This window comes from Natator depressus, chromosome 10 (genome assembly GCF_965152275.1).
Source record: "Natator depressus isolate rNatDep1 chromosome 10, rNatDep2.hap1, whole genome shotgun sequence".
Taxonomy (NCBI): Eukaryota; Metazoa; Chordata; order Testudines; family Cheloniidae; genus Natator; species Natator depressus.
The window spans coordinates 14,921,488-14,935,449 of NC_134243.1; the positions used below are offsets into that span (position 1 = coordinate 14,921,488).

The following is a 13,962-nucleotide window of genomic DNA, read 5'->3' on the forward strand; positions in this document are numbered from 1 at the left end:
AAATAATAATAAAAAAAAAGAGACCTGTCAATGATTTATTATTTAATTCAATCAACACATCCTATTCCCAGTTTTAAAGAGTTCAAGAGCACTATTAAACAGGCTAAAACTAAACAATTAAAGATTATATTACCCTTTCCTTTGAACCCAGAATAATGCTTGCAACATCGAATATCACAGCCAGAGCCACTTCCCCTATCTTGCAGAGCTCCTTCTCCTCATATGCCATACAGATGGCTATGGCATCAATAAGTACCAAAGGATCCATTCCTTTTGATCCGTTTTCTTCACTGTGAAACATGGCTGTGCTGGGCTGGCTTCCAACCTGATAGCACTGCAGCAAAAAAGGGCCTACAATTTATGGGGGGGGAGGGTGGTAGAGGAGAGAAATGGATCCATCAGCATTAACAGTCTTTAAATTAGATCTTCCTATCTTCTCTGATCAGTGCATCGCAAAACTAGTGAAAATTCTGGCTATTTGCATGTAAATGGATTGTCATAGTTTTTTTAGTTTTTAAAAGAAAAAAACAAATGTTTTCTTGCCTTTAATTCAGTGACTATGTACTTCACTATGAAAGTAAACTAAAACTAAGAATATTAAAATAAAATTACATTTAAGTATCTTGAAGAGATATGCTTACAGAATTTTTTTTTTCCAATCACTTGAACTATACAAAAAGGCACAAACCAAGATTATTAAGTTACATTTTATAAGTGAAAAATTACTCTTCGTTATTTACACAATTCCTTTTCTGGTCCTTCAAAAATTAAAAGAAAACAAAAGAAAATGTTCCCAAATCCCAACATGGGGGGAGGGAGGAAGTGGAAAGCCTATAACAAAAATTTTGCATTTAAGGTTATAAATGCATTCTACATCCGTTGATATCAGAGATATATATAGCTCATAGTTTTCAAAAGTGGTCTGTTTAGTTATAACTTGTGCACATTTCAGTGTGTTTGATTTTAAAAATATAATTAAGGTACAACTTTGTAAGTATGGCTTACAAACCTATTTTTTAAAAACTGAAACAGTTAAGTAACAGAAGAGGAAGAGTAAGCATATTCAAATAGGTGTTGTAACAATAATATAATTAAGAAACCAAACTAAGAACTTAATGTACCAAACTTCAATTTTATGCCTTTTTTTTTTGCAATAAATTATTGCAAAAGACTAAAAACCTTCTTGTCCTATCTCCTGGCAGTTCATGCAATTTCTATTCTGTATTTACTCACCACATTGCTGAGCTACTGCCACCATTGTGTAATGGCGAATCAGGCTGGCTACAAAAGGCAGAGCACTAGGTCGCAGATCTTTGATGACTGCTGACATGAATGCACCTGTCAATGCCTGTTCAAATGTTTTACGGGCAGGAGTATCCTGTGCTTTGTACCGATGTGAAATAATTACATTGGGTATGGACTTCTCAGTAAAGCTGAAAAGACAAAATTATATCTATATTATAATCCTAAACTACCATACCAACAGTTCAACCATGACCATCAAGGACTTAATTTACAGTTTGTTTCTGACTTATAACCCCCACCCCACCATTCTGATAAAGCTAGATCAGTTCACTTAATCCATTTTAATTTTGGCAACCACTGGCAACATGATGGATGGCTCAATTTCATCATGAACGTTTAAAGCCAGTGGCTCAGAAGAGGCCACACGCATTCCAAATAATATGTATACAGGCATCATACTGGAATTCAATTACAGAATGGCATTTTTGATACTTTCACACTTTTATTTTATTAAGTAAGATGACATTTGATTTTGATCTTTAAGGTCTGAAATGTTATTTATTTATTAATTCACTGCCCAATAAAACCTATTTGCTTCAAAGTCCAAATAGACTTTTTAAAAGTTATATTTTAGATTTGACATGAATGTATTACATCATTATAAAAATAAACAATCGTGGTTTTTAGCTACTTATTATTTGCTGAGGGAATCAATGTAACATATACAATATGCACACAGATGGCAAAAGTAACTTTAATGCAACAATTTTATTATCCATGATTAGTTAAAGTAGTTTAAGTTTAAAACCTAGAAAAGCAACTGCTTAATTTAACAAACCCTAGCTCAGGCAAATACCTAGTATTTTCCAAGATCAACTTTAAAAAGGTTTTATATTTCCATGGAACACACTGATTGAATGTCTAACTACACTGCTTTTTCCACTCAGGCTTGTGTCCAGGACAAAAACAGTTTTATTTTTAAATTGCACAGAAAAATATTAAATAAGAGTTAAGCAGCCCCCTAATAGGAAACCTTCCATTAGGACTCCTAAGGGAAGAGAAAAGAAAGCAAACATCAGGGTTTTGTTTGGCAACTGTGGAGAAGAAAGAAGAAGGGCAAATCTGACACAGCTGGGAGGAAACTTTCCCCAGGAGGTGCACAAAGTGGGCACACATAATGGGGAAGGGATTGTCTTAGCATACAGATTACTAGGTAGGAGATTGTTTGAGGACTCTGGCCCCATTCCTAGCCATCATCTGATTCACCTTCCATCATCTACCCCATTGGTATGTCTACACTTGCAGCCGCATGTGGAGTACAGAAACAGCACCAGGCCAGTACGGATATAAACAGCAGTGCAGATGCTGAGGCAGAACTTAGACACGAATAGTAAAGCAGAGTGACCTTCACACCTGAACCTCAGAGCAGTTGTTCTCAAACTCGGGCCGCTGCTTGTTCAGGGAAAGCCCCTGGCGGGCCGGGCCAGTTTGTTTACCTGCCGCGTCTGCAGGTTCGGCCAATCGCAGCTCCCACTGGCCGCGGTTCACCACTCCAGGCCAATGGGGGCTGCGGGAAGTGGCACGGGCCGAGGGATGTGCTAGCCACCTTTCCTGCAGCCCCCCTTAGCCTGGAGCAGCAAACCACAGCCAGTGGGAGCCGCAATCGGCCGAATCTGCGGACGCGGCAGGTAAACAAACCGGCCCGACCCGCCAGGGGCTTTCCCTGAACAGGCGGCAGCCCTAGTTTGAGAACCACTGCCTTAGAGTACATACCCTACACAGCTTGGGCATGTAGAGAGCTATAACTCCCATGCCTACTCTGCTATTTTTAGCAGCGTAGTGTCCTGCTGCCTCCCTCCTCCTAGAGCCTTTCACCGAGGTGAGCGAAGGCTTTGCTAGAGGGCAGCTGCTGGAGCTTTTTACTTCACTGAGAAAAGGCTCCTGCAGCTCCCCACCAGCACAGCCTTTCCTCGTCATAGTGAAAGTTTCTGGGAGAAGGAAGGGAGCAGGGAAAGGCTTTGGCAGCTCCCCGCTGCCGGAGCCTTCCCCCCAGCTTCCCCCCGTGCCCGCCAGACTTTCACTGCCACGTGTTATCTACACACCACAGTGAGAGTGGACGCAGCCTGCCCTTCATTGCGGTGTGTAGTTACAGGTACCCTACATACTACTACAGGTGTAGACAGGTCTATGTCAGCCTCTAGTATCCTCCTCTACCTTAAATATGAACTCAGATTCAGCCATCTTTGTTCTGGGTTCCAAGTACATAGCTTTCTTGGACAGAAATTGGATGGGGGAGGAGAAGAGGGAAAGGAGAAGGGTATGAGCATGCAAGCTGCCACATGGAGGTAGAGATTAGGCAAGGTGCAAGAAGAGAGGTTTCTGGACTGCCAGGAAGACCTGTTGTATTGAAACCAGAACAAAAATCTGTATCCATATTAAAGAATTTACATAGCACCAAAAATTTACCCAGCTTTCTGAAAAGAATAACTCTTCTGTGTGGCGAAGTGTTGACCGTTTAAGATATTATTGTACGAAAATCACTTTAAAATGCTTAATCACTAAGAAAGGATATTAGAAGGAACAGATAAATTCTCTATAGTGCTTTGACCATTATCTAGAATTCTGAATCTCAAAATTCTGGAATATTCCAACCAACAATTCACCAATAGGACACATGTATTGTCTTAAATCATCTAACTTACTAAACTGATCCTCCAGTCTCCCCCCACCCCGGCCTTTTTTTTTTTTTTTTTTGGCTTTGGGTAAGGAAGAAGTGTCAAGAAACTAACATCCATCATCTATGGTAAATAAAGCAAAATTCTAGAACTGTCCCTCAAGAGAAGGGAGGTCCCTGGCTTTGGACATTTAAAACAATAATAGGATCAAGTATCAGAAAGCAAACTGCAGGTAACAATCCCACAGTGGACATGTATTGTATAGACTCAATAATTAATTTTTGCCTCAAAATTACACTATTCTATGGACAGTTCACATTTTACATAAATATAAATGCTTTAAAGGATCATCATACTTGGGATGTGCAAGGAGCTGGTATAAAGCATGTTTATTATCATCCAGGCTCATCATGGCTACCAAGAAACACTTGATCACTTCCCAAGCCTGCCTCCGATAATATGGCTCTGTGTTAGCACTCTTCAAGCAGTCCAGAGCAGTCTCAATTGCCTGCAATGAAAAATGAGACATCATCAACTGAGCACTGGTTAATCATGTTGCCTTATAATAAATAGGCTTGTAAGGGTACCTAAGTCATTTAAATACTACTTCTGCTTCTCTTTAAACCTCTTCACATTACAAATGTCAAATTTTGCATAATGTACGTAGGCTTGACTGAACTTGAAATTGTTATGTTTATCCTGGTTTCATGTGAATGGGAAGCTCCGACTACATCGTGGTAGAGCTCTGCACGGATACAAACATGTAATCCACATCCACAACAATTACCTGCGATCCGCATTCCACCTACTATATAGAATCGGCATGTGCACCCGCACCAACAGCCTATCTTACTGTTAGAGCCCTGTGCAAATGTAAAAATTTGGATCTGCATCTGATACGCAAAGATGGTAAAAAGATGGTTACCTAGGAAGGTGCTGGAATCTCCATCCTTAGAGGTTTTTAAGGCCCAGCTTCACAAAGCCCTGGCTGGGATGATTTAGTTGGCGTTGGTCCTGCTTTGAGCAGGGGGTTGGACTAGATGACCTCCTGAGGTCTCTTTCAACCCTAATCTTCTATGAGTCTATTAATACAACCACAGCCACAGATGCAGATATGCACAGATTTGCAGGGCTCTACATCATGGCCAAACTCATGGAAGATTTATTCCTTCCTTCCCCAACTCCCCATGAAAACACTTTGTCTCTTCCCTCCAGCCGTACTTACTGCACATAATTCCCACATATGCTGGATATACAGTGTGAGTGTGAGTGTGAATTCCCTATAAGCTGCATGGCTGTGCAGCAGCCTATTCACTGCAGCGCAGGTACTCAGGGAACCCGCCCAGGGACCTGCCGCGGCCAAGGGAGGGGCACCCCTCTCCAGACTCCCAAACTGCCGCGGTCTGGGTGCCCCTCCCCCACACCCAACTCAGCCTGCGGCCCACACTTGCCGGGAGGGGTCCAGCCCGAGTGACCCAGCCCCAGCCACGTCAGCCTGGATCCCGCTGTGTCTGGGCATTGTGGCCTGGGTCAGCGTAGCCCGGCTCAACCCTGGCCAAGCCCCAGGCCCAGCCAGACTGGCCTGGACCCAGGCGCAAACGAGACAGATCTCCCCACCTGCTGGGGCGGCTATCCTGCAGCCCCAGAGATCCCATGGCAGGGAGAGGTGCCTCTCCCCCCCAGCCCAGGTGCTGCTGCGGGGAGTCCTCTCTCCCCACTGTAGTCCCAGAGCACCCTCCTGCACCCCATCCCCTGCCCCACCCCAGAGTCCACACCCCCCAGCCCCAACCCTGAGCCCCTCCATCCACGATCCCACACCGGAGCCTGCACCCCCAGCTGGAGCCCTCAGACCCCTGCACCCCAACCCTAGACCTGCTTGGGGGGGAGGGCATGCAGCCCAAGCAACCTGGACTCAGCCGCAGCCAGATCAGCCTGGATCCCGCCACAGCCGGGGCAGCCCCAGCCCCAGCCCGACCTCGGCCCAGCCCCAGGAGCAGCTGGGGCAGATCTCCCCACCTGCTGGGGCTGGGGGAGGGGCAGCTATCCTGCAGCCCCAGAGATCCCGCAGCAGGGAGAGGTGCCTCTCCCCCACAGCCCAGGTGCTCTCTCCCCACCGTAGCCCCAGAGCACCCTCCTGCACCCCAAACCCCTCATCCCTGGCCCCACCCCGGAGCCCCTCACACCCCTACGCCCCAAACCTGAGCCCCTCATCCCCAGCCTCACCCCAGAGCCCACACCCCCAACTGGAGCCCTCAGACCCCTGCACCCAACCCTCTGTCCCCTCCCATACTCTGAACACCTAAGCCCCACCCCCCCCACATGAATTTTGTTATGTACACTAATATGAAGGTGATGTGTCTCTCTTCATAGAGGATTTGTTCCTTTTTCCACCCAATACAAAAAGTTTTTACATCATACATTATAAAACCTACATTAAGCAACTGCTAACAGATCCAAACACTTTATTTAATGGCGATCTGTCTTCCGCCAAAAGAAGAACAACTGTACACAAGACATTTGAGGATACTTGAAGTTGTCTCTTAAGACCAGGCCTTATATATTTTATAGTTAAATCTTTACAAGTGCACATACATTATATTATATCCTCTCCTGAAATGGAAAAGCACACCCAAATATAAGACAAACATGCATCAAATGTGACCCATGTGGAAAATTCATTTGGGGGGCATGAAATAAGAAATTTCACTGCTTAACTGATTGTAAAATGAAACCTAATCATCCATGCTTAAACAGTTAATATGAGATTAGGTAGATAAAAATGACCTTTGAAGACCTTTTGCTACATACAAAGGGATATTTTGATTCTTTCTAAGGAAAATAATCTTTTCATCTACTGAATTTAACTAGCTGCTCTATCATCTTTTAAGCAATCTTATCAAGGTCTCAATGAAAAGAACAATGAGTTATCACAGACCACTGAAGTGGAACTTTTCTCATCAGGGCACTAAAAGGAAAGATGGATTTCTTACGTTTTCAGCTCATTCCAAAATTTTCTAAAATTCAGCATTAACTTTCAGCACCAGTTAAGCGTACTGTAAATAGTTTTGTTTCCTGGTCAACTCTAAGAAGTTGACCAGTGCTCCATGTAATTGAAGAAACAGCTGTGAAACATAAAAGCCTTTAGATACCATGCAAATTCAGCTTTCTAGAAGGCTAGACAGAAATCAGCATTAGTGAGGTTGGTACACATTCGAATCTCAAGCAGTTACATTAGTGTGGTTCTACTATTTAAAAAAACAGCAGGAAAAGAAACCAGAAGGTTCCAGTTCTCAGCTCCTGAGCCAACCATACAAAACTATGAGAATTGGGAGAGAAAAATAATAAGAAAAAAAACCCACAGTATACACATAGAGAGGGCACCCTACTTGTGCCAACCAAGCTTCAGGCATTTTCCTGTCCTCAAAATCTAATACAGACTTATACTAACAAGTTGTTTGGTTTTTTTGACTCTCCTTTGGGGTAAAATAGGGTTCAAAATTAGAAGGGAACTAAAAAACAGTTGCCAAACTTGAACTAGTTTTGCATGCCAAAAGAATGGTACAAGAAGTTCAACAAATTGTCCAACTCCAGCAAGGCTGGATCACCCCCAATTGTAAGGGAATTCCAGTGAATCTTAGGCAAAATACCAACAGCTCTCTCTCTTAATTACTTATTGCAAACTTATTACTTATTGGCTTTTTTTTCCTGTGCAATTTTATGTATCAGAAGGCAATGAAAGTCAGGAAGTGTCCCGAAAACACCTGAATTGATTTTTATTTGCTAATGAAGAACTGATTTATGGGCCAAGAAATAATAATTTAAGTATGAACTCTTTGGCCAGATACAATGGTATAAATTAAAATAATCCTTTCATTGTTTTCCTTGCGTTTGAAAAAAATATAAACCCTGCTAAATGCATCAGGAATCCATTATGCCACTTATATAATTCAATAAAAATGTGTTTAAGGACATCAACAATTCATCACTGATGGCCTATGTACTAGGAGTTTTAATGAGGATCTTTCATCAGCAAATATTAACAGTGCAGAAACTTTACTGGAAGGAAACTGATGAGGAAAAAAGTGTAAGCTTACCTTTTCCATTGGAAGCTGAATAGAGGCTTTACAGTCTGAAAACTCTACTGTAATACTGGGTCCTTGAATTTCCGTAACTATGTATTGTAGTTTCTGGGATTCCTTTAACATCTTCCTGTTACTTCCACCAAATTTACCAAGGACACGATAAGCCACATGAGAAATGCTGTCAGCAGGATTGCGTAATGTACGCCATAAAGCCTACAGATAATTTAAATGTTTAAGTGTGCTATATTTAGAGAAGTGTTGCTTCAAAATATTAATAATTAAACCTGCACATTTCTATATAAGATAAATTTATTTCTCTCTCTCTCTCTCCCTCCAATAGCTTACCAGACATTACAAGAATTTCCTCTTTTTGAAAAATCAAATGTTTCCATTATGTTGTATTTAAGCAGCTGGTCTTTTACTTCTGGTTCTGAAAAGCAGTATTAGCTTTTCTCAATATAACAAAGAAACGGTACAGTGCTCAATTACAATTTAGATTTCATGGCTAACACTGGAAGGGAAGCATAATATACAAAATATAAGGACTCACAGATGCTGAAGTAAATTTAAATTAGTGTGCTACTTAATAAGGAAGTGCCATATACACAGGGCTTGAAAAGTAAATGCTATGTTTGGAATGCAAGGTATATTCAGCTTTTTCTGCATGTGATGAAGAACATTGCATTTTAGAGGAAATGGCCAAGTTTAAACGTGATGTAGCATTTCAAGATAATCCTCCATCTAAAAATATGATCCAAACCCCCTTTAAGAAATAAATCATGGCTCAAATCTACATACCACATGGTTTAAAAAGAGCAGATAACACAAAAGTAATTTAAAAGAGTTATTTTCCAGTCAATTACCTAAACTTCTTCATCTTCTGTATCTATTATCTTATTGTACTTGCCACCTTGATACCGAATCTGAATTCTTAGCTTTCAAATGTTTTTTCTAAGAACAAATATAGGGGGAAGACCTACCAAAATGTTATGTCCTGGCCTAGTTTAATTTAAAGCTTTTCATATGTGCATCACCCTCTGCCTCTACTTTGTACCTAATGGGAATGGTTCTCAAAAACACAGACCACCCTGAGATTCAGCAAGTCTAAATTTCAAAGCAAAAGTTTAGGGATATTTAAGTGATCAATGACCCCTTGTGGTTTTAGTAAAAACTACATATTTACCTGCATAAGCTCCGCTCTAACTGGCTGAATATGATCATACAGGAAGTCTGGCTGTAAATTATCCACACACAATTCAAGAGTTCTCAAACCTTGGCTAACCAAGGTCTGAGATCCATTTAGAGCTGACACCAAAGGATCCATCAACATTGGCAGATAAGGAAGGAGGGAGCTCAATCGAACTGGTACAGTGAGACAGAGTTCTACAAACAGATCTTTCATATGCTGCTTGTGCAGGCCACTTTGCAACATGTTAAGTCCTGAAAAATAGTAGGAAGTTACATGTTTTTAAAAACAGACACTATAATAATATGGTCTAAAACAGGGGTGGGCAAACTATGGCCCGGGGACTGCATCTGACCCTCCAGAAGTTTTAATCTGGCTCTCGAGTTCCCGCCAGGGAGCGGGGTCTGGAGCTTGTCCTGCTCTGGCGCTCCAGCCGGGGAGCGGGGTCAGGGGCTTGTCCCGCTCTGCATGGCTCCTGGAAGCAGCTGCATGTCCCCACTCTGGTTCCTACGCATGGGGCGGTCAGGGGGCTCTGCATGCTGCCGCTGCCCCAAGCGCTGCCCCCGCAACTCCCATTGGTCAGGAACCGCAGCCAATGGGAGCTCCAGGGGCAGCGTCTGCAGACGGGGCAGCACACAGAGCTGCCTGGCCACGCCTCTGCGTAGGAGCTGGAGAGGGCACATGCTGCTGCTTCTGGGAGCTGCTTGAGGTAAGCAGCTCCTGGAGCCTGCACCTCTGCCCTGCTCCCGCATCCCAACCCCAGCCCTGATCCCCCTCCTGCCCTCCATAACCTTTGGTCCCAGCCCAGAGCACCCTCCTGCACCCCCAACCCTTCATCCCCAGCCCCACCATAGAGTCTGCACCCCCAGCGAGCCCTCACCCCCTCCTGCACCCCAACCCCCAATTCTGGGAGCATTCATGGCCCGCCATATAACTTCCATACGCAGATGTGGCCCTCAGGCCAAAAAGTTTGCCCACCCCTGGTCTAAAACAACCAATATTTTTCAAATCACATTCAGTGTGCCTTAAGGTTTCTACATTTAATGCATTTGGTAAAGCTGCTTCTCCAAATCTATTCCCTAACTATAAGTCTGTTATTCCTATACATATGAAGGTCCAAAGATAACTGTTATGTAATAGAAAACAGACTGCAAATACTATGAAAAGAGTGTACATGTGTACGCAAACACAGTAAAATGCACATTTAACATAATGAAATAACCTTTTAGTACATTGGTCTAATTTGGTTAATTCTAGCCTTCGGACAATGAGGATGCTGGAAGAATTCATATGTTCAGTAAGGTTTTTTTGTTTGTTTTTTTTTTGTTTTTTTAAATATAAAAAGGAGCACATGCTAACCTGAGTGGTTTAATTTAAGAGTTTGGGCTGCCAGTAAAGATAAACTAAAAAATACAGTAAATATTTTCAAGAACTTCTATTGTGTCCACAAAATAAATATGTACACGATGCCCTACCTCTAGCTCCTCCCTCAACAACCACCAAAAAAACCAAACCCCACTTTTCTGGCATAGATTCGATAAGCCCAAAGTAGTAACTCTATTTGGATATATATATTTTCCCCAATGCACTTTATGTACAGATTGGTTATATGTAGCTTACATATATTTGTTAACTAAATGGAAAATAAAATTTTCTAGATGAAGATGGGTAACACAGGATTTCACTTTCCTGATGCTGATTACCTCTTTCCAAATCTCAGTGGTTCTGCTTGCTCCCCTGCTCAGCATTAATACTTCTGGCTGCTATCTTTTCAGTCATGCAGACCCTTTTAGCCAATCTAATTTTGTTAAATTAGTTTGTCTTAAGACACCGTCACCATTATTTTTTTAAATCTGAGAAAAGGCAGTTTTTCTTTGTAGCTGTCTACCCAAATTGCATTGGTTCTGGCCACATTGCTTCTCCTACCCCACTCTTATTCCTCAGTACTACACGCTAACAAGAACAAGCATAGCAGAACTCACAACAGGAGGCAGAAAGAGTGAATATCAGGAGCTAAGGTAGCCAGAACCCTGGAGACGGAGGTAGTGAATAGCAAGGGGAAATAAGCTAGATTCAGGGTATGCCTATACTACCTGCCGGACTGGCGGGCAGCGATCGATCCAGCGGGAGTCGATTTATCGTGTCTAGTCTAGAGGAGATAAATAGACCCTCAAGCGCTCTCCCATTGACTCCGGTACTCCAGGCAGAGTCAACGGGGGAGCGTCAGCAGTCGACACACCTCAGTGAAGACACCGCGGTGAGTAGATCTAAGTACGTTGACTTCAACTATGTTATTCACGTAGCTGAAGTTGCTTAACTTACATCGATCCCCCCTGCCCCCAGTGTAGACCAGGCCTCAGATATTTAAAAAAATGTCAACTGCCAAGAGTCACTATGTGTGATATCTATAAAACACTTTTACCCAGTAATAGAACTGTATTTTCAACACCTATTTGGAAATAGGGAAAGGTATTTGTTCTGACCTTGCAATAAGTTTGGTAACAGTGGCAAGAACTCTTGATACAGGAGATCATGACTGCCTCCTCCAATAGATCTGAACAGTGCTCGAAGTAGAAGGAAATAGTTGTATGGCTCCTTGGCAGTCTGTGCAAGTTCCATAGAGCTGTTCACTATCTTGTGCAAATGCGGCTATAAAAAGAAAAGCTTCAAGATTAAAGCATCCATTTCATCACCACTGTTTAAAAGTTCAACAGGATACAAAGTTATTTGCTTGTCAATCTTCTAGATCAAGACTGGGGGTCGTGACCCCTCAGGGGATCATGAGGTTATTACGTGGGGGGGTTACGAGCTGTCAGCCTCCACCCCAAACCCTGCTTTGCCTCCTGCATTTATAGTAGTGTTAAAAATAAATAAGGTGGTTTTAATTTATAAAGGGGGGGGGAGGGGTCATACTCAGAGGCTTGCTGTATGAAAGGGGTCACCACTACAAAAGTTTGAGAACCACTGTTCTAAATGAAATAACCTTCCTTGATTACCCCAAATACTTTTGATATAGGTGAGCAGCAGAAACACAAGCTTAACAGAGAGGCTGCTAAAGGTTAAGCATTAAAAATATAGAAAGAGATTATCTGAATTAGAGTTAAGAAATGTATCATTCTCAACCACTGGAGACATGGGTTCACATTAGTCACAAATGAAAGAGAGAGTCTGCTCACTTATCCTGCTACTAAGCACAAAACAAAACACTAAATCTGACATAATTGGCAGTCTGTGTGCCAAAGAACCTTAAGGATGGACTAGCAGAAATATCAGAGGTAAATGAGCAGAGAACTTCTACAGCATCCTCTTGCTCTAGGTCTAGCTCTATCATTAAAGCCTTCACTTTCATGAGCACTACATTCACTAATTTTTTAAAAGCAATCCATATTTTTTTTAATCTCTCTGCAATTAGAAAATTGCAATTCTGGTTACGGTCATCTTAGAATGTAGGGCATTAATAGCTTGTGGAAACTTATTAAAAATTGCAAGGAGATATCAGGACTGTCTCATCCCAGGTATGAATAGTGAAATAATTATAGGTTTTATTAACATCTGAAAGTCCTGTACTCTGCTACACAACTGCTGTGAATAGCTTTCATCATTCAATTAAATTGTCTACTCAAGGCCACATCATCAATTCTGTTGAAACAAAAATATAACAGAAGCATGGAACTGTGAAGGCAGTAAATCATACCATTTAAATTGGATTTGCAGTTTATAAAATCTAAGTGACCTTGATTTTGATGACAGGTGAGGGGAAACGTAGCACATTACATGCATATTGTTTTGGATTACTGTTGCCTTACAAAGAAGCAAGTAAAATTAGTAATCCATAAGTAAGACTAAACTGCTCTATCTAGACAGCACTCAACCAGTCCTTTTATAGTGAACCCACAAACTGTCATTAATGGCAGGGTTTTTTGTTGCTGGGGGGAGAGGGGGGTTGAAAACATAAAGAACATTTTTCAAATGTTAAAATGGTCATTTCAGGAAAGGCATTTTATTGCTAAAAACAGTTTAGAAAAATGCAAACACAAATTGGAATATTTTCCCTCCCTTGGTCAAAATGAACTTTACCTTCAGCATTTGCTCATTTTCAGCTGCAAATAGTGAAACGGAGCCAAAGACCAGCTTGAACAGCTTGAGATACAGATTGGACAGCTCCACATTCGAGCCCATTTCTGGCAGCCGATCTAGAAGATACTCCACCAGAATTGTAGCAAAAAGGGCAGAGGTGGTAAGGTTTGCCAAAAAGGAATTAGCAACAATCTGTCAAAAGAAGCAGATAGGGCAATAGTAATTGCATTATGAAAGCAACATAGGGAAAGTCAACTTGCTCCCATTTAAAAAAAAAAAAAAAAAGTAGTCCCCGCTGTTGCTGTTCCACCACCAGTGACTCAGTTTACATTATCCACAAAGGATAAGTTATCCTGTTCCCTGTGCCACACATCAAACTTTTCACTTAACTGGCCCAGCTCCAATAGTTATGGCACAAGTATCAATATCACATTGCAGTCTAAGGGAATTAATACTGAAGGACAGTAGATGAGAGCTCTAGGTTAGCGGTTCTCAACCTTGTTGTTTCTGAGCCCCCCCCCCATGCTATAAAAACTCCACAGTCTACCTATGCCACAACAACTGGTTTTTGGCACGTAAAAGCCAGGGCCAGAGTTAGGAGGCAGCAAGCAGGGCAATGCCCAGGGGCCCTATGCCACAGGACCCCCCCACGAAGCTCCATTGCTCAGGCCTCAGCCTCATGTGGTGGGGCTCAGGG

The 13,962-nt window shown here is 42.2% G+C and overlaps 1 protein-coding gene across 3 annotated transcripts in view; it reads right to left on the bottom strand.

Moving 5' to 3' along the window:
* TRRAP (transformation/transcription domain associated protein) overlaps window positions 1-13,962 on the bottom strand; it is a 156,664-nt gene that overhangs the window by 118,600 nt on the left and 24,102 nt on the right. For all 3 annotated transcript variants that reach the window (XM_074965259.1, XM_074965258.1, XM_074965256.1), the window contains exons 17-23: window positions 13,266-13,457; window positions 11,672-11,837; window positions 9,186-9,442; window positions 8,015-8,215; window positions 4,277-4,428; window positions 1,234-1,433; window positions 134-351 (exon numbers count right to left, since the gene is read on the bottom strand). In XM_074965259.1, the coding sequence (XP_074821360.1) occupies window positions 134-351; window positions 1,234-1,433; window positions 4,277-4,428; window positions 8,015-8,215; window positions 9,186-9,442; window positions 11,672-11,837; window positions 13,266-13,457 (1,386 nt within the window). The remainder of the gene's footprint in view (window positions 1-133; window positions 352-1,233; window positions 1,434-4,276; window positions 4,429-8,014; window positions 8,216-9,185; window positions 9,443-11,671; window positions 11,838-13,265; window positions 13,458-13,962) is intronic.